Source organism: Rhinopithecus roxellana, chromosome 15 (assembly GCF_007565055.1).
Source record: "Rhinopithecus roxellana isolate Shanxi Qingling chromosome 15, ASM756505v1, whole genome shotgun sequence".
Lineage (NCBI taxonomy): Eukaryota > Metazoa > Chordata > Mammalia > Primates > Cercopithecidae > Rhinopithecus > Rhinopithecus roxellana.
Window position 1 is genome coordinate 128,859,089 of NC_044563.1, and position 21,947 is coordinate 128,881,035.

Here is a 21,947-nt window from a genome sequence, read left to right on the forward strand (position 1 = left end):
GGTAAAAATAATTCTTTTTCATGGCCAAGACATTTTCTGAAATTTAATTGGAATCCAAAGACCTGCATATTATGCCATCCAAAATTTTAAGTGTTTCTTTTTATTAACAAAAGTTTAATAATATATTGTGTTCTAACGGCATATACTCAATATTCATAAGCAACTTACCATATGGACAAGGCTGCTTCTTGTGTTCAGGAACAATAGGTTTCTTCCTCAGAAAATTATCCAGACTGGGGCCATGTCTGCCAAGAGGGTCATCAGGGGGCATGAACCTGTCACAGAGATAATAAAAAAATAATACCTAAGTTGGAAGCTGATAATTTAATTCTAAAAAGAGGACAAAGATTTGTTCACTCTAAGGAATTTTTTTTTGAAATTTTAATCCAAGCGTTTTGATTCAATGTTTACAGAGTAAAAAAGAAATCAGTAAATGAAGTTCTCATTTCTTAATGAAAATTCAACTGTTTCGAGCTCTGAAATTGTATTTGTTTTCATTCAAGTAAGTTTTGAGTTGAGCATGTCCTATTAATTTTTCCTTCCTCTCAGTCTTGGGATTTTGTAAGGGTTTTAGAAAATGATTTCAGTCACACTTTAGGAGTTTCATCAACATAGACCTCATGAAATATATTGCTGCAGGTGGGGCGAGGCGGAGCAGCTGAGAAGGGAGGGGCTAGAACACAACGGGAAGGTACAAACCTACCGAACACGGGTTAGTGCCAGGCACTTTACACACTACACCATGGCATCCTAACCCTGATCCCATGAAGTATCAGCTCCATTTTACAGACAAGTAAACTTCTCTAATTTAGGTTTAGATAAATTAGGTGATTTTTATCCAATGTCGCATGGCACAGTCGAGATTCAATTATATCTAACTCTGATCTATTCTCTTCCCTATTTGAATACGCTTCTCAACTGAGATAGAAAAAATGCTAAGGAAATAAACCTACTATTTTGGATGGACTAATAAAGAAGAGAAGAATTTATGGCATGAATAATGAAAAGAAGTTATGCTTGAAGAATTCTGCTATTCATTATATCACCATTTGAACTTAAACCCAAGTATTTACCTATAAAATGTGAATAATGGGAATAATGTAAGAACCCTTACGGGAGTGTCAACATGGCTGATTACTAACACTTAGCAAACACAGTGTTCGGTATTATAAAACAATACGGTAACATTACATGTTACAAAACAGAAGCTAAAGTCACTCAATCCCACAATCTTAATACAATTACTTTCCATGTCTGTGTTAGAGTTAAGTCATTTTCATTGTGCACATATCATTTTACATGGCTTTAATCAAACACAAATATGATTTTACACTTTATCTTTTTAACATAAAAAACCTTTCTCATGTTTCTTAATAGCCTTCATAATAATTCTTTTTATCTTTTTGACACAGAGCTTTCCTGATTTTTTTTTTTTTTTTTTTTTTTTTGAGACGGAGTCTCACTCTGTCGCCCGAGCTGGAGAGCAGTGGCCGGATCTCAGCTCACTGCAAGCTCCGCCTCCTGGGTTTACGCCATTCTCCTGCCTCAGCCTCCCGAGTAGCTGGGACTACAGGCACCCGCCACCTTGCCCGGCTAGTTTTTTGTATTTTTTAGTAGAGATGGGGTTTCACCGTGTTAGCCAGGATGGTCTCGATCTCCTGACCTCGTGATCCGCCCGTCTCGGCCTCCCAAAGTGCTGGGATTACAGGCTTGAGCCACCGCGCTCGGCCGAGCTTTCCTGTTTCACCCAGGCTGGAGTGAAGTAGTATGATCTCGGCTCACTGCAACCTCTGCCCGCCTGGGGTTCAAACAATTCTCCTGCCTCAGCCTCCCAAGTAGCTGGGATTACAGGCGTCCATCACTACACCCAGCTAATTTTTTTTGGATGTTTAGTAGAGACGGGGTTTCGCCATGTTGGCCAGGCTGGTCTCAAACTCCTGGCCTCAGGTGATCCACGTGCCTTGGACTCCCAAAGTGGTAGGATTACAGGTGTGAGCCACCACACCTGGCATAATTCTTTTTTTCATAATAACTCTGAAGAGCTGAATAATATTCCAGTAGGAGATGTATCATAATTTGATTGATTTCTCTATTGTACATTTAGTTGCCCTTGAATTCTTGCAATTAGAAAGAATACAGAAATGAACACATTTGGTCTTTATTTATTCCTCATTATATATTCCAAGAAATGAGATTTTTGGGTTGATAGAACACAATATTCTTGAGGCTTCTGTGAACCTCTGCCAAATAATGTATCAGTGCATCTTTAATAGCATGAGGCATACACAAAACTATTGTTGTGAATTAAATGAGTGAGAAAATATATTCTTTTCAGATTCTTTTGCATTTTTAATTAGCACAAGAGGTGAACTTTTTCTACATATTTATAAATATATTTACTTCTCATGAGACATGCTTGTTGATGTCATTTGTTAATTCATCAACTTTTAGACTCTCATCATGGTCAGAATCTTAAATTAGTATAAGAACTTTAAAAATTCATGTACAGTCACGCACTGCATAACATCTTGGTCAACAATGGGCTGCATATATGACAGTGGAGCTGAAAAGTTGCTGGTAACGTAATAGCATAATGCATTACGCATGTGTTTGTGATCATGCTGATGCTGGTACAAACAAAGCTACTGTGCCCCCAGTCGTATAAAAGTGTAGCACATACTATTACGGACTGTGCATAATACTTGATAAACCATGATGTTACTGGCTGTGCATGATGGCTCACGCCTGTAATCCTAGCACTTTGGGAGGCCAAGACAGACAGACCGATTGAGGCCAGGAGTTTGAGACCAGCCTAGCCAACATGGTGAAACCTCGTCTCTACTAAAAAAAAAACAAAAATTAGCCAGGTGTGATGGGGCGTGGCTGTAATTCCAGCTACTCAGGAGGCTGAGGAATGAGAATTGCTTGAACCTGGGAGGCTGAAGTTGCAGTGAGCCAAGATGGTGCCACTGTACTCCAGCTTGGGTGACAGTGCAAGACTACATCTCAAAAAACAAAAAAAAAACAAAAGAAAACTAAAAAATCCCCAACTACGTTACTGGTTTATATAGTTACTATATTATACCTTTTGTTTTTATTTTAGAGTGTATTCCTTCTACTTCTAAAAAAAATGTTAACTGTAAAACAGCTTCATGCAGTTCCTTCGGGAAGTATTTCTAAAGGCATTGTTACCATAGGAGATGACAGCTCCACACCCAGTGCTGCCCTGGGAGACCTTCCAGAGGAACAATATGTGGAGGTGGAGGACAGTGATTCTGATGCTCCTGACCCTGTGTAGGCCTAGGATAATGTGTTTGTGTCTTACTTTTTAACAAAAACTTTAAAAAGAAAGAAAAAAATAAAAACAGAAAAGAGCATATAGAATAAGGATATAAAGAAAGAAAATGTTTTTGTACAGCTGCACAATGTTTTAAGCTAAGTGTTATTACAAAAGAGAAAAATGTTTTAAAAACTAAGAAGTTTATATATTAATAGTAAAAAAGTTATAAGCCAAGGTTCACACATTATTGAAAAAAGAAAAGTATTTTTTGATAAATGTGGCATAGCCTAAGTCTACGGTGTTTATAAAGTCTACGGTGTTTATAAAGTCTACGGTGTTTATAAAGTCTACGGTGTTTATAAAGTCTACGGTGTTTATAAAGTCTACGGTGGTTATAAAGTCTACGGTGGTTTATGGTAATGTCCTAGTCCTTCACATTCACTCACCATACACTCACTGACTCACTCAGGACAACTTCCTGTCCTGCAAGCCCCACTCATGGTAAGTCCCCACAGAGACATAACATTTAGAAATCTTTTATAGCATATTTCATGGTAAATATACCTCTTCAGTGTTTAGGTATGTTTAGATATACAAACATATCGTACCACTGTATTACAATTGCCTACAGTATTCAGTACAGTAGCATGCTATAAAAGTTGGTAGCCTGGGAGCAACAGGCTGTATGTATATCGCCTAGGTGTGTGGTAGGCTGGACCAGCTAGGTTTGTGTAAGTACACTCTATGATGTTCACACCCATGATGAAATCGCCTGAGGATGAACTTCTCAGAACATATCCCTGTTGTTAAGCCAAGCATGGCTTATTTAGTAAGCTATCAATGCTCTACATTGATTTTAAAAGGCAGTCCTTTGAGGGTGAAGATGGGAATTCCCCCTGTGTCTGTTTCCTCAGGTTCTTCAGACAGATTCTTAGAAGACTTCCTCTACCTTAGGTGTTCTGTGAGTGACTTACAGGGAAAGGTGGGGCCTGCCACTCACACTGGGCCTCCTGTGGCAATGATTTTGCAGTTTTCCTGACTCCCACTGAGGAACAGTGGGGAGATCAGTTCTTAGAAACCTGTTTGAGGTCTGGACAGTGGCAAAAAGAGAATTCTGTAGCAGCTACCAGGGATAGTTATATTTTCACATAAGCAATATCATTGGCAAGTAAATGGTTTTACTTACTTGTCATTGACAAATGAATACATTAATAATCGTTCATCTATGAACTTCTTCCATTCTGGTTTCTCATTAGCCAAATCCCTGTAGTTATCATTGGACACAATGATACCATCCGACTCAAAAGCCAGCTTCACGATGAACCTGTCGTCATAGCACACCACTCTCCTTCCCTGGACTCGCCGGGATGGCGTGAACACCAGGATTTTCTCCTTTTCTAACTTACGTAAAATTTCCTGATCTGCAAAAATAATAACGGTAGGATTTCAGAAAGGAAATACACAGGTAACACACATGGCAACTTTCATACAATGTGAAACTCTAAAACATTAGCTGTATATATGTAGCCCTTTAATTAGGGATTATGATTTAATTTGTAGATACAACATAATTTCCAACTCTCAATAGTATTTTTCCTTCAGGAATTTTAATAATAAAGGCTTTAAAAATAGTTTAAAAATATGAACAGTGTAAAATTGAAACATGACTGGGCAAATTCTGTCATTATATGAAGCTTTTGCTTAAGACCTGGAGCCATCAGCATGACCACTATGGACACAGTTTCTTCCACGTTCCTACTTGAACACCGTTCTAACAGAGCAGCTGTATGTTGTGTGGGGTTCAGGTGTGAGCAATACATTTTTTTCCTCTAAGTTTGTTTGCATATTTTGTAGTTGTTTTCTTCCAACTAGTGGGAGAGTACGAAAGGAAGCAGAAGTTGTCGAGGTAGCAAAGGGAAAAATCTTTAAATGCAGAAAGTTCAAAGAGAGAGGAGGCAGTGAGGTCACAAGTGTTGTTATGAACATGGCTATGATATGCTTCATGACCTTTCTGTGAGACAGGGTAACGAATGGCAGCATTCTCGTGGGGGTCGAACTGAGTAAGAAGTAAGAAGTGATTATGTGGAGAAAGCATCTGTTGATTAGAAAAGGCTGGGTAGAGAGATGCTCATTTTGTCTGTGGTTGGCATACTCTCTTTTTTTGTGACTGAGTTTTGCTCTATCACCCAGGCTGGAGTGCAGTGGTATGATCTTGGCTCACTGCAACCTCCATCTCCCTGGTTCAAGTGATTCTTGTGCCTCAGCCTTCTGAGTAGCTGGGATTACAGGCACCTGTCACCATGCCCGGCTAATTTTTGTATTTTTAGTAGAGACGGGGTTTCACCATGTTGGCCAGGCTGGTCTTGAACTCCTGACCTCAGGTAATCCACCCGCCTCAGCCTCCCAAAGTGCTGGGATTACAGGAGTGAGCCACTGCGCCCGGCTGGTTGGCATATTCTTATGGCACTTTGTAACTCTATTGACTTGTTTTGTGATTTAAAAAAGGGTACGAGAGTTCATATGTTGATCAATGATAAAAATTCCCTTTCAACCATCCTTTCCTTCTACTTTTGCTCCTCTGTCCCCCATTCTCCCACCATTGTAAATTCTGGCACAGAGTGCGGGGCACAAACCTACAGATGTCAGGATTTTTTTTTTTTTTTAAAGCTCACTACTTCTCAATGCTTATTAACTGGACTTACTAAGTTTTTTTCAATCCATCTCCGCAACAGATGATTATTACATACCTTCCTGGTATTGTGCTAGGTGTTAACAGCCATCAAGACTAAAAATGACCTCTCCAAAGGAGCCTCAGTCTTACTGCACTGGACAGATACATAAGCCAGGTAAACAAGAGTTGTAATTGCCACAGCAGAAGTGTGAGCTGGGTAGGGATGGAAGAGTGACGTGGGTCAGCTCTAATCCTGGCATACAGACTGATGATGCCCCTGTCAGAAGAATTCATTAAGACCAGACATTTAGGAGGCTGAGGCAGGCAGACCGCTTGAGCTCAGGAGTTCAAGACCAGCCTGGTCAACATAGCAAAACCCTGTCTTTACGAAAAATACAAAAATTAGATGAGCGTGATGGTGCACACCTGTAATCCCAGCTACCCAAGAAGCTGAGGCAGGAGAATTGCTTGAACCCTGGGAAGAAAAGGTTGCAGTGAGCTGAGATCATGCCACTGTTCTCCAGCCTGGGCAACAGAGTGAGACTCTGTCTCAAAAAAAAAAAAAAAAAAAAAAAAAAAAAAAAGACCAGACCTTTGTATGAGTGGAAGAAATGTGGGCATCAGCAAATCATGGACAAATCTCAGGTTCTGCTACTTTCCACATCAGATAATCACAATCTTGTTGAGCCTGTTTCTCATGTTGTCAAATGCAGTTGATAAACTATGAGAAGTACATCAGTTAACTTACGGCAAAGCAGGTAGCACAGTGCCTGGCAAGCTCTCAATAAACACTGTGCTCTTCAACTTAATTTTGTTTAATAGATGTAACTGCCGATTGCCGATCTCTTTTTTTTTTTTTGAGACGGAATCTTGTTCCATCTCCAGGCTGGAGTGCACTGGTGCGATCTCAGCTCACTGCAACCTCCACCTCCCAGGTTCAAGCGATTCTTCTGCCTCAGCCTCCTGAGTAGCTGGGACTACAAGTGCGCGCCACCATGCCCAGCTAAGTTTTGCAATTTTAGTAGAGACAGGGTTTCGCCATATTGGCCAGGGTGGTCTCGAACTCCTGACTTCATGATCCGCCTGCCTGGGCCTCCCAAGGTGCTGGGATTACAGGTATGAGCCACTGTGCCTGGCCTACGATTGATCTCTTTTAGAAATGAAAGAATACCAATGCAAAATCGAGTGCCCCGTCTCAATTATAGGAGTTGTCATATTATATTTGTGTGTTAACCTGATAAGCATTTTGAGGGCAGGTGCCATATGTCATTTATCTTTGTATCCATCAGCACCCAGCCCATGAGGCATACCAGTAGATGTTCAGTGACTGTCTGTGGATGAATAAATGAGTTACTTAAACCGATATACTCTGAAGTCTTTCAGTTCATTCATAGTCTTACATTTATGAGTAATCTATGGCACTTTATTATTTGTGAGGATGTTTACTCATCTATGCCATGTCTTGATCCTCACCAAAGTGAGTTGTAGATTAAGTTCGGTGGCCTCACAGTCATCATGTTGCTTAATTTGCATTTCTTTAATTGTTAATGAGGTTAGAAGGACATTAATTAGGATGACATAAATAATCCTGACCTAATATGGGTTCAGTAAAACTAGAAAGTTAACTGAATTTCTAGTTCTTAGCACAGCACTTGATACACAGCTAGTGCTTGTTAAATATTTGATAAATGAATGGAAGATTGGCAAAAGTGCTAATCTGAATCTATGATGCTGACAACTCGAAAATATTTCTTATCAAGTGTCTTTTTTTGGTGCAGTGAAAGAGTATTGGGCTACTCAATTTACCAGGTATTATCTGGTTGAGGGATTTAGTCAAGAGAATTATTACCCTGGGATTATAACACCTAAAAGCCTCTGACATTAGTTTGGCATTTTACAAAGCAGTCTGCATACTGATGTGTTCCAGGGACTGGCATGCTGGTATTTTAAAAACTAAACTTAGACACATTTTACACAGTGTACTATCATTTTCTCTTCTTCTTGCTTTCATACTCCTTTCATGTTCAGGAAGCTTTAAAGTCATTTACATGCTTAAATGTTGTTTTTCTTTTTTTAGTTTACTTTATCCCTTCCCCCATTATCAAAACATTGTTAGGTTCCCTGTAGAAAATTAGAAAGGTAAGGACAAGTACTAAGAAGCAGGGAGAAATAAAGACCTCACAAAGTTGCAACCAAGAGGCAATTACTGTTAACAGTTTGGTATATTTCCTTCTCATCTTTTCTGTGTATTTTGTTCTTTCCATTGTTGATATATGTGCGTATATATATATATGTATGCCTGTCTGTGTGTCTGTCTATAAAATAAAATCTGCCTTTTATGTAAAACAGCATTTCTGCAGATCATTAAAAATTCTGCCTGAATATTCTAATGCATATTCTATCATATTGATACATCCTAATTGATTGAACCATTCTTCTAATGAATGAACACTTTTTTTTTTTTTCTATTCTAAATAATAATACTGCACGGGATGTCTTTGGTCATAAATATTTGTCTGTACTTCTGCTTATTTTCTTGGAACTTATTCTTAGAAGGCGAACTAGTAGATCCAAGAATATTAATATTTTAAGACCAACTACTTTCTTGACAGGTTGCAACAATTTCCACAGCAGCCTATGAGTAACTGCTTCAGGGCATTGAATGTTATCAGATTTTTACTTTCTGCTAATTTTTTTTTTTTTTTTTTTTTGAGACGGAGTCTTGCTCTACCGCCCAGGCTGGAGTGCGGTGGCCGGATCTCAGCTCACTGCAAGGTCCGCCTCCTGGGTTTACGCCATTCTCCTGCCTCAGCCTCCCGAGTAGCTGGGACTACAGGCGCCCGCCACGTCGCCCGGCTAGTTTTTTGTATTTTTTAGAGACGGGGTTTTGAGACGGAGTCTTGCTCAGTTGTCCAGGCTGGAGTGTGATGGCATGATCTCAGCTCACTGCAACCCCCACTTCCTGGGTTCAAGTGATTCTCCTGTCTCAGCCTCCCTAATAGCTGGGATTACAGGTGCCCGCCACCAGGCCTGGCTAATTTTTTGTGTTTTTAGTGGAGACAGGGTTTCACCATGTTGGCCAGGCTGGTCTTGAACTCCTGACCTCAAGTGATCCATCCGCCTTGGCCTCCCAAAGTGTTGGGATTACAGGAGTGAGCCTCCGCGTCTGGCCATCTCTGCTAATTTGTTGGGTAAAAAATAACATTGTTTAGATTTGCATTTATTTAATTACTAATTGGGTTGAACTTTTTTCTTCTTATTTAGTGCTTGCATTCTGGGAGTTGTCTATTCCTAGCCTTTTGATGCTTATATACCGGAAAGAAGTTTGTTTGAACCATTCATTCATTGAACCATTCTTCTAATGAATGAACACTGTATGAATAAAATCATACAGATTTTAATCAATCTGTATGAGCTCTTTGTATTAAGGACACGATTCTTTGTTGGATTTTTTTTCCTTAGGCAACTGGTCGATTATCATTTTTAAGAAAGTTTCTCAAAATGCAGGAGCTTTAATTTTGATATAATTTTCTCTCTCTTTTCCTTAGTAATTTGTTTTAAAAGTTTTAAATTTAGAAAATTCTTTTGGTCTCTGATGATTTGATTTTTGACAATTAAGTCTTCAATCATCTGAAATTTACTGTTATATGGTGTAAGATAACGGTCTAAACAAGTACACTTTTCCCAAAGGGTTATCCAATATTTGGTACTACTGGTTGAATTATGACCTCTCTGCTTTCTGTTTATATACATAGGCTAAGGGTCTGGTTCCATGCTCTGGACTCCACCATGACTTGCCTATTCATTCTTATGTTAATTTAACAATGACGTAATAATTATACATAAAAATTAAGTCTTATTTTTTTTTGAGATGGGGTCTCACTGTGTCACCCAGGTTGGAGTGCAGTGGCACGATCTCAGCTCACTGCAACTTCTGCCTCCAGGGCTCAAGTGATTCTCCCACTTCAGCCTCTTGGGAAGCTGGGACCATATCACACACCACCACACCCGGCTAATTTTTTTTGTATTTTTGGTAGAAACAGGGTTTCACCATGTTGCCCAGGCTGGTCTCGAACTACTGAGCTCAACTGATACGCCTGCCTCAGCCTCCCAAAGTGCTGGGATTACAAGCATGAGTCACTGTGTACGGCCGAAAATTAAGTCTTAATCATCCCCTTTGGGTATATATTAGGTGGTCTCTTTGTTTTTTATTTAAAATGTTTTACAGTTTTCTTTACACAGGTGCCTCAGTTTTTGTCAATACTGGATGCAGAGAGAAGGACAAGAAAGGTTGGAGGTTGATTGTAAATCACTGCAATTGGGCAAAATGTTCAACAACAGTAATGAACAGTTTTAAAGGACATCATTGCCTGAAACTCAGACATTTAAACACTACAACATAATGCAAAATACATTTCTTTCTACTGGACTGAAGCACATCTTATGGTCTTACATGTCTTTTTTGAACTGTTGTTATTAGAATCTGACCGCCACCTAATGTCACAATAGCACATGAGAAAACTGGGGCCCAAAAGGGTTCATTGCGTGGCTCAAGGTCTTCATAGCTAGTGAACGGCAAAGCCAGAATTTGGATCCAGATCTTGTGACTTCTGGCATCTCTCTAAAGGTCAGAATTTCCCAAAATTTGAAGTCAGAATTTCCACAAAAGTAAAGAAAAAAACACCTGGCTTATGTAGTGATGATTAATGTTTAATTAATAAAACCAGATAGTGGCCGGGCGCGGTGGCTCAAGCCTGTAATTCCAGCACTTTGGGAGGCCAAGACGGGCGGATCATGAGGTCAGGAGATGGAGACCATCCTGGCCAATACGGTGAAACCCCGTCTCTACTAAAAAAATACAAAAAACTAGCCGGGCGAGGTGGCGGGCGCCTGTAGTCCCAGCTACTTGGGAGGCTGAGGCAGGAGAATGGCATAAACCCGGGGGGCGGAGCTTGCAGTGAGCTGAGATCTGGCCACTGCACTCCAGCCTGGGCGACAGAGCGAGACTCCGTCTCAAAAAAAAAAAAAAAAAAAAAACCAGATAATTTTCAAACTCAAAACCAGGACAGGCATGGTAGCTCATGCCTATAATCCCAGCACTTTGGGAGTGAACAGTTATAGAGGACATCATTGCCTGAAACTCATACAGGTGGGCAGATCAGTTGAGGTCAGGAGTTCGAGACCAGTCTGGCCAACAGGGTGAAACCCTGTCTCTACTAAAAATACAAAAATTAGCTGGGTGTGGTGGTGCGTGCCTGTAGTCCCAGCTACTTGGCAGGCTGATGCACGAGACTCGCTTGAACCTGGGAGGCGGAGGTTGCAGTGAGCCAAGATCGCACCACTGTACTCCAGCCTGGGTGACAGTGTGTGACTCCATCTCAGAAAACAACAACAACAAAAAACAACGTTAGTGTCCCACTGCATACACTGAGTAAGTGAAACAGATTTAGGATACCTGACAGTGCCAGACACTGCATGGGAATGACAGGAAAGAGAGGAACAAGCAGCCGCCTGGAATAAGCCTACCTGTAATGAGAGCATCAGGTCGGGACTGCTCTTTCCTCCAAGCAGGAACAAAAACTGTAATATCTTTGTGGCCTCTTTCCAAAAACCAATCCACTGCCAATTTTATTCCTCTGCAGGAAAATACTTCTTTGTTTCCATGGCTGAAAGATTATTACAGAACACTTAAAACACAACAAAACCCAAATTTAAGTAAATTAATTCAAGTTTATAAACAGCCATTATTACATAATTACAACAGTAATAAGAGATGTCAGATTTAAAATGGAGTTTATAGCTCAGAGACACATCAAGATAACTAAGTTGAAAATAAGATCTGTGAGGAAAAACACAAAGAAAATTGGGATGCTAATTTTCCAGAGAAGAAACAAAAGTGAGTTTTCAAAGGTAAAGTTGTAAAGATTAACTAGTCAGAAAGACACAAGCTGTTTTTGATCAGAATAAAGAAAACAGAAAGGGCTTCTTTCAACCACAGCAAGAAGAATTTCAGTCAAATGTCAAGAACTCAATACAGAAAAAAAAAAAATCTGTAAAAACAGTGGTAAAAATCATCTGTCAAAAAATCTGAAAAACCTGTAAAAAACTGTAAAAAAATCTGTAAAAACTCATAAGTAAATACTTACGAGTTTCTAAAAACTTTTCTTTCTCAAAAGTTCTTAGTGTATATTTCAATACTCAATGACTGAATAATGCACAAACTTTATTAGGTGACCGATGTAAAACAACATACTACACACTCACTGAAAGGAAAAACATGTTCACAATGCTTAACTTCATAGAAGAAACACTCTGCATACACTGCAGTAAAAAGACACCTAGTTTCTTGTTCAACTATATTGTGTTGGACAAGGATTAATGATGATAAAACGGCATTCAAAATTGGATTAGCAGCCTTAGTGCCTAAAAGAAAATGCCCAACTAAGAGTGTAGTCATTCAGTAAGTATTTATCTAGCATCAGGCCCTACTTGTACACTTTAACCTAATAATTCAAAAATAATACTAATTCCAATGTTTTTGAAGAAAAGGTCTCCTGCTTTGAATTCAATAATTATGTTCTTTTACACTGCAAAGGCTCTATTTGTTATCTATAATGGAGATATTTTTTCTTCTTAGGACTAAGGAGGGCTAAATGAAATAATGTAGGTAAATGCTTTATTAACTTTTAGCATAAACTAAACATTAGGCATATTCATATTTTGTTCTAGGGTTCCCTGGGAAACCCTAGAACCATCTAACATATGGTTAAGCATTTTTAGTAAAAAACAGAAATAGACTAACTTGCTTTGTAGATGTTGAAGGCTCCAAATACAAACAAGAGACAATACCTGGTTCCATAGTCCTGTCCTAATGGTCCAGGGCATGATTAGATGGGAAATCAGATGCACTAAGTTTCAGAGAATGGGATAAGGAAAGGGAAATTTTGAGGTCATTTTCTAGGTAGGAAGGGTGACCTGATAGCCTGGTGAATGCTCCAGCAAAAGGTACCAAGTGATATTAAGTTTCATGGAAAATACTGAAATACTGAAATCAGTCTTCAGAAAAACTGTAGAAAATGGTATCTCTAGAGAGAACATATGTACCAAGTATTCCTAGATGCAAAAAGTCAGCTTGCTAAAACCTCACTATAATTTTACTTTGCATTAATGCTTTGAAATCTATTGCATTGTGTCTATGGCCAAACCACCCTGAATGCACTGGATCTTGTCTGAAATCTACTGTAATAAGCTTTGCCAGTAAACTAATGATACTTGGTTTACTGAGAGTTGAGTATTTAATTGCTTCTGGCTCTAACAACAGGCCTGCATAAACATTTCTTCCTGGTAATTTCATTTGGTAAGGATAACTGTCACATTTACTCTAAAAATAGGAAATTCTATCTCCTAATTAACTAAATAACTTTTACTTTCATAAAATGTGTGCAAACAGCAAACCATTTACAATTACGGGATAAAGATTCTATAGATGATAAAACAGGATACTGTACTATGCAATTCTGATATTAAAGGTTGTTTCATTATCCTCCCTCTCCACAAAGACTCACAGGGAATAAACAAGGATGAGGATGAAAAACGGCACATCGTTAATGGTAAATATCTCCATTTTGTTGAGAAACCCATAATCCTCCATGTGTTTAAGAAACCGGTCAAGTTTTCTGTTGTCTGTAGCTGAAAACATCCCTAATTGCTATGCTAGGCATACCATGAACCAAAAGAAAACTGGCACAGCTCTATGAATACCAAGAAATATATTCTATGGCAAAAACCATTATTAGGAGCAGAAAAGTTACTATGTAATGGTTAATAGGAAGCTATAGTCATTCTAAACTCCAAATTAGTAACACAAAAGATCACAGTATTACTAGACGAAATGAAAAAAATCCACAATCATACTAATTGACAGAAGAAGAAAACATTGAATAAGGATATAGATAATTGGAATAATCAATTACAAGCTTGATCTAATGGACATATGCAAAGTTTGCACAAAACTAAAGAGCAAATTTTTAAAAATATGAAAACTTTATAAATAAATTGGCTATGTACTAGGTCATAGAACAGATTTCAACAGATAGCAGGAATCTGTACCATACATACGATACACTCTTTCACCACAATATGTTATTACATTGCAGATATAACGTCCTTGTTAAAAAATTAGTGTTGCTATAGCAGCAAAACCAATGTACAATTTTAATTTAAAAAGATCCAATTTGTAATGTAATAAAAGCCATACCAATCTTGAAAAAAAGACGTGCAAGAGCTTTATAGATAAACTGAAAATTGAAAACCTATATTAAAGGGTGTAAGGGAAGACTTAAATAAAAGAACAATATACTATTTTTATGGACAGTATGATTCGATTAATAAAGACGGCAAATGGTTTCAAATTTATCTGTATGTTGCAATTCCAATCAAATTCTCCAAAGGTTTTTTTCACAGAACTTGAGAGGCTAATCTTAAAATTAATACAGAAAAACAAAAGGCCAGCAATAAGGTGACATTATAAATCAATGAGGAAAAGATGAACTATTTAGCAAATGGTACTAGGGCAACTGGTTATTCCTATGGAAAAAATAAAACTGCATTTTAATCTCACACCATATACAAAAAATAAATTGTTGACAGATCAAATATTTAAATATGAAAAGAAAAATTATAAAAGTTTTAGAAGAAATTACCAGAGACATTCACATCAGGATAAGAAAATACTTCTTAAACGAGACATAGAACTACATGCTATTAAGAAAAATAGATATATTGGAGCACATGAAAGTTCTTTATACAAAAGACTCCATAATAAAAAGAAAAACAGGTCATAGCTTTGGAGAAGAGATTTGCAACATGTAAAACCAATCAAAAGGTTAGTACTCAGAATATAAAGTACTCTCATATATTAAAAGAGGTAGCCAGTTGTTTTTTAAGGCAAAAGATATGAACAATCAATTCACAGAAGAGGAAACTCAAATGACCAATGAACATAGGAAAAGATGTTCAATAGTAAAGAAATGCAAATGAAAGCCAAAATGAGACACTACTTCACACCCATCAGATTGGTAAAAATAAAGTCTGCAAACACCAGATGTTGGCAAGAATGTGTGAAAGTAGGAACTCATACATCACAGGTGGGAGTGTAAATTGGTATAACTATTTGGGAGAGCAATTTGGCAATACTTCCATAAAGCGGAAGGCGTACTTTCTCTAAAACACAGTAGCTCTGCATCCAGGTACAGTAAAACCTGACAGGAACTCGAAATTAGATTCAATACAATTGGCAGCTGCCTTTCATCCTCCCCCCAGCCTTAGATGGCACTTGGGGACAAGCTACTGTTCTTATCTTTTAAACGGCGAGGAAAAGGCAGGTAAATGGGGATGAGCAGGGTGGGTCCCCGAGTTACCAGGACTTTGCCAGCCAGTATTCCCCTGATCAGGCCCCAAAATGAATGCTAACAGAGAAATCTCCAGAATGGCTACTGTTGTCTTGGAAGTCCGTGTCAGGCATCAAGATCCAGAATCATTCGTAGTATAATAACTTAAGCCTGAGCAGACAATTACCTGGTGGCTCAAACCCGCAGATGGGACTTGTCACACTAGGAGAGGTTTTGGGAGACTGAACTTAATCTAACCTTACTGACGCATGATGAAGGATGTGACTCATCCTACATGCTAGATACAATATAAGGGACAACTGGAGGAGGTACTGATAAAGAATTACAAAATCAGAGTGAGCCAGATAAGGAATGATGAAAAACAGGATGTCAGAGTAAGTGCCATGTAGCTACTGATGCAAATGAACTATCTGTTGACTATTTACTAAAAAAGGACCATAGCTTTAATTCCATATAAATAGAGGACATTCATCATAGCTCTATAGCCATTTATGGGCGGTCTGCAGGGACGCAGGGGTTTTCTGCTCAGTAACAAAATTAGTTAATTCTACATTTATGAATTAGCATGTTCCTTTGGGCCTTGATTACTTTTTTATCCCAACAATTTGGCAATAAGGAAGACTGGCATATTTCAAGTGAGTCCTTTTGCTGGGTGAATTTGTTGGAGGATTTGTCGTCACCCGTGATTAGGTAAGAACTCTGTATGTTTGCCAAAAAGTCTCCCTCTGACTACTTTGGCTGAGTGGGATTCGGTTCCCAGGGAAAATTCCAAAGCCTCTCTGCAAATTCCAAGTTACAATTGAGCAAAATGGGTAACTCACTGAAGGTGCCATTTGATTCATCTTTAACAGTAGAAAAATATGAGATGCCTAGAATATTGTCAATAGGTCTCTTTTTAAAAAATAAAAGGCTTCTTTTATTCTCTCACATTTGGCATAAGCATACTTACAAAAATCCTGCTTTGCAATGGTCAAAAGAAGGCTCATTTGAAGTAGACAAACTGATGTATATACAGGAATTCTCAGAAAAACCCCACTCTAAAGGATTTTTGGTATCTCTGGATCTCAGGAAATAAAAGAAGGAATGAAGTGGGCAGCCACAAAGAATGAATTAAGAAACTGGAGGAAGAGATTAAATAACTGAAAGCTCCTATCTGTTCCTCCAGGTTCTTGACCCCTCTCTGCTGTTGCTCTTTCTGCTTTTTCTACTTCTTGTTACCCTTCTTTGCCTCTATCTAGGACCTAGAAGAGTGGGGCAATTACCTTCTGGATGGATGGATGATTCCCAATGGCTACAGGATCTGGAGATAACTTCCCTTGGAAGGGGGGAAATTGTTAGCCTTATTAGAATATTCTAATGTGGAGTCCATCTCCAAAACTTTCCTAACTGAACATGTAAAACACAGCTAGGGAGGCAGAGATGAAGAAGAAGAAAGAACAAGGAGTCTGAGAATCTGGACAAGAGACTGTCCTAGAATTAAGGTATTAGGTTGGCAAGTGGTTGCCATGGTAACTTGGATGAAAGGGGAGGCAAAAGGAGTAATGATACCAAACAGCAAAATGAGACTGACACTACAGTGCCATACAAACCAACTTACTTTTTCTTTTCTTTCTTTTTTTTTTTTTTAAATGTTACTTTAAATTCTGGGATACATGGGCTGAACATGCAGGTCTGTTACATAGGTATATGTGTGCCATGGTGGTTTGCTGCACCTGTCAACCCATCACCTCAGTTTTAAGCCCTGCGTGCATTAGGTATTGGTCCTAATGCTCTCCCTCCCCTTCCCTCTGACCCCCCGACAGGCCCTGGTGTGTGATATTCCCCTCCCTGTAGTCATGTGTTCTCGTTGAATCAACTTATTTTTTCATGTCAATGTGAAGAAAATCAGCCCTACCCTTTTGTAGCTCCAGTGACTCAAACGCTTTTTTAAAGTGATTCAGGACTGCCAGGTCCATCAGACACAGTAGGAGTGCATATGACCTTTTCCCCAGCTGGTGGTGCCCATCTTAAAGAGTTATTTCCCAGTGCTCTGAAAAGATCTGGAACATTTGTCAAGGTGCTCTGTGGCACACTGGCTGCTGCATGGAGTTGCTCTGGCTGACTTTGTTTGACTAATGGAACAGGCATGATGGAGGCAAATGATAACCCCTCCTGTAAGGTAGTGCCCTGGCCTCAGGAAGCTGACTGCCTCCTCAAACAAGAGGAGACTACCTCCTCCCATGCCTTAGAAACCCACCGCGAGGTGACCTGGGAGAAGCTGCAATGCTGCTGTTGGGTGAGTCCCCATTGATTTTCATCAGTGGTTCACTGAGGCATTTTCTAAATTAACAAGGATGGATTTAAGAGCAGATCAGAATAGACGCTTATTCTTCTCTACCTTTATGGCAGCCTTGTTACTGAGAATTCAGGCACAGGTAAAAGAAAAGGTATGTGGATGGTAAGGACATACAAGTTTCTCAGGTATTGGCAATAGCAATCCAGTTTTGGAAAAAAAATGTAGGAAGATAAAGACAAAGAAACTTAAGACTGCAGTGTTACCTTCCCAGTTAGACTTGTTCACAAGGGGAGCAAACCCCTTTCTGGGACTATCAACAAATAAGAGAAGATCCTCTAATGAAATGGCAATAGGGCACTACTATAGGAAGCCAGGACATTGGAAAAAGGGACGTTGGGAGAGACTGAGGAAGATGCAAGAGATGCAACCCAACCATGAAGCTTTACTACCCCCTCCAGAGATTTCTCCCCTTGGGAAATCAGACAGGAAATAACTGGCAAGTGGCGCAAACTAGGAGCAAAAGTGACATAATGGAAGAGCCTCAGTGCTGGAAATGGGAGAACCTCATCTGTTTGCTTGTTTTTCCTGTCGTAATCTTTTCCTGCTCTGTCCTGTGGAGACTAGAGCCATGAATTCTGCAGTTTCTGCTCATCTTTCCTGTTTTCACCCTGACCCATTAAAACAAGTTAAGGGGCCGGGCATGGTGGCTCACGCCTGTTATCCCAGCACTTTGGGAGGCCAAGGCAGGCGGATCATAAGGTCAGGAAATCCGAGACCATCCTGGCTAACACGGTGAAACCCCGTCTCTACTAAAAATACAAAAAATTAGCCGGGCGAGGTGGCGGGCGCCTGTAGTCCCAGCTACTCGGGAGGCTGAGGCAGGAGAATGGCGTGAACCTGGGAGGTGGAGCTTGCAGTGAGCCGAGATCGCGCCACTGCACTCCAGCCTGGGCGACAGAGAGAGACTCTGTCTTAAAAACAAAACAAAACACAGACAACAAGTTATGGGTTTCTCTCAACCATCTTCTACCTTTTCTTTCTCCTCTGAGATTCCTGAGCCAATAGGTCCTCTGTTTGAAGAACAAGCCTCTTTGTTTCTTACTGCTGTTAATTTGTTGTGAAGGGACCGACTGTGTAACCTAAGGGCCATCATATTCTGTACTCTGGGTGTTTGGAAGATTCTGTGAGACAGGGCACTTGAGCTGGTGAGTATGTGCTTGTTTATATCAAGAGTAAGTATGTGCTGGGGATCTTCCATGCTATGGGCCACATTTTGAAGAACAGAGGCATCCTAACATCAGGGGTAACTAAAATACCACATAGGATAGGAGATGCTGATTTACTAGAGTTACTGCAACTTCCTCCCCAAATTTCTGTAATTTGTTGTAGAGCTCAGATTGGATAATAAGATGAGATGAATCTGCAGGCCAAGCTGTGAAAAGGACTACTACACTTTGGACTGGGTTAACTGAAACCTCATTACTTCTATCCAAAAATGCCTATTCAGTTTCAGACAAATGCAACTCCTTATGAACTAGACAATTGGAAATTAGAGAGAGCTAAATGAATATAAATTATCTTAACAAATATATTCTTCATAGTACTTTCACTATTATAAATTTTCATTTTTCTGTAAATTCACTTTGTCTCATAGCTCTAACAAGATTATCTTTACTCAAGACTAATATATTGGAAAAGCACATAAATTCCACTTTTCTGTTCTTAACAGAAGGGGCTAAGAAGTCAAGATAATATCTTGCATCCTATAACACCGTATGAATTGCCACCGGAGAATTATGCTTGTTTGTTAATGGTACTACATTAACCACCTACAATGGTTAAGAGATAAGAGAGGTGGGTTTTATAATGCAGAGAAAAATTCCAGGGACCATGTATTTTAATGCAATGTACCTCAGTCTGGGACCTAGAGGGGAAGATGATGGGCCAACCATTTTTAGATCTGCCATACCTAAACAACCATAATATACATATTAATGTTTTCTTTAGGTATATATACAGATACCATTAACTAGGTTAACTGCAGAACAGGAAGGGTTATTTTAGAATTATAACTGTTACCTTCCAATGATAGACACGAGGAGTAATTGAAAAACATGGAAAAACCTAAAAAGAGAATGAAGGCATCTATAAAAAGAGACTGCCTCTTTTTAATACTTTATATGGCAGTGAAGAAAAGAACAAAGGAACCTCTTTTCAGTTATCTTTTTATTTCCTCAAATTTGATTTTACTACAATTTGCATATTATATAATGCTTATTAAAAACCTTGGAAATTATAGGTGATCTTTATTTCTGAAACTTATATAATACATATATTATTTACATGATCAAAGAAGACCTATTCTTAAAAAGTCTTTTTCACAAATCATCTAAAATCTAATGATACGAAGTACCTGGAATGGCACTTTTCAGTACTCCAAATAGAGATGGCTTTTGAAGATACTGAAAATAACACAGCCTCTGGAATTTGACAGGAGTTTAATTCTTTTCTTTACCACTTTTCTGTGTGACCTTGTTCTGAATCTCAGAGATTCTTATTCTGAATCTCAATTTCTCATCTTTAAAATGAAAATAACCTCACCTACCTTATAGCGTTGTGAGAACTGAATAAGGTAATAAACCTAGCCAAGTGCCTGGCATATCAAAGGCTTCAACACATGTTAGTTTCTTTACTTTCTCATGTCCTCTCAGTCTTAATGTTTAGAAAATGGAAAAAAGCTTGTTTTGGAATAAAAATGAAACCAATAAAATACATCTTTATTTAATAGCTTTAATCTCACAAGAGTAAACTGTGACTTTTAGAGCAAAATGCATGATGTGTAGAGATCACTAAACAGTGTTTTAAAAAGAAACCAAACAAAAGATCAAGGTAATTATGGGATTCAAAAGGACATGCAACTGATTTTCTATAACCTTCTATATATCATCTTTCATTTAAATTAAAAACTTGACCTGTAAGTTTGCCGTATTCTAAGATGCACTTGCATAAGATACCCTCCACCGGGAAAATAAAGTACGACTATCAAGTTTCTTTTCTTTTTTTTTTTTTTGAGACAGAGTCTAGCTCTGTCGCCCAGGCTGGAGTGCAGTGGCCGGATCTGAGCTCACTGCAAGCTCCGCCTCCCGGGTGTACGCCATTCTCCTGCCTCAGCCTCCCATGTAGCTGCGACTACAGGCGCCCGCCACCTCGTCCAGCTAGTTTTTTGTATTTTTTAGTAGAGACAGGGTTTCACCGTGTTAGCCAGGATAGTCTCGATCTCCTGACCTCGTGATCCACCCGTCTCAGCCTCCCAAAGTGCTGGGATTACAGGCTTGAGCCACCGCGCCCGGCAAGTTTCTATAACTTTAATGGGTAATTAGATTAACCCACCTATTGTGATAAGGACACAAGTTAGCAGGGTTTGTCAATGAAGTGGCTAGAATGGAAATACAAAGGTATCTTTTTAGGCTGGGCATGGCGGCTCACTCCTGTAATCCTGGCACTTGTGGGAGGCTGAGGTGGGAGAACTGCTTGAGCCCAGGAGCTCAACCAGCCTGGACAACATAGCAAGACCCTGTCTTTATACATATACATATACGTGTGTTTTTAAAAAGAATCTTTAAACTAGAAAATCATACTTGAATCTTTAGTATCAAAATCCTTCCAGTTTAGATACAGTTAATTATATTAGAGAAAGAGTATAGTAGATTTTAATCACAGAATAATTATAATATAATATTAATAAATATTTATAGAACATTAAATTATTAATATAAAGTCCAGGTACTCTTCAAATATTTGGTGAATTAATTTTATTTTTTTCTCATATTTTAGGCCTGATTTTACATAAACCATCTTGGACACATGAAAATAGATTTTAATTTTAAAGGACTCTAAAAAAAATGACTTTAAGACCTTCTTCACTGATGCATTTTTCAATGTTTAATGATTGTGCAATTCTTTTACATCTATTCTGTATTCCTTAAGCAGGGGGAAGAAGTACAGTTGCCTATCATCTTCAACAGGAAAATACAGAAACGTAGAAACAGGGTATTTTACTTTCTCTCATTGTAGTCCAATTAAATTTCATATTTATTTGAGAATCTATAATTCATCTCATGGGCATCTGGAGTTTTTTCTTTTGTATTGAAGGCTCATAACTATGCATGCCTATTTTGTTATCCTTATAGCTACTCAACTTTATTGTCTCTGATCTCGTTTCCAATATACCAAAATCATTCTGAAGCTAAATCTCATTCACAGCATGCTAAATATTAAACATACCACCAGAAAACTAAATCCATGTCCCTT

General features: G+C 38.8%; 1 protein-coding gene across 1 annotated transcript in view; it reads right to left on the reverse strand.

Moving 5' to 3' along the window:
- Positions 1–21,947, reverse strand: part of ZC3H12C (zinc finger CCCH-type containing 12C) — a 79,547-nt gene that overhangs the window by 8,292 nt on the left and 49,308 nt on the right. Inside the window, exons 3-5 of the mRNA XM_030918908.1 lie at positions 11,478–11,617; positions 4,467–4,701; positions 169–275 (exon numbers count right to left, since the gene is read on the reverse strand). Of these exons, the coding sequence (XP_030774768.1) occupies positions 169–275; positions 4,467–4,701; positions 11,478–11,617 (482 nt within the window). The remainder of the gene's footprint in view (positions 1–168; positions 276–4,466; positions 4,702–11,477; positions 11,618–21,947) is intronic.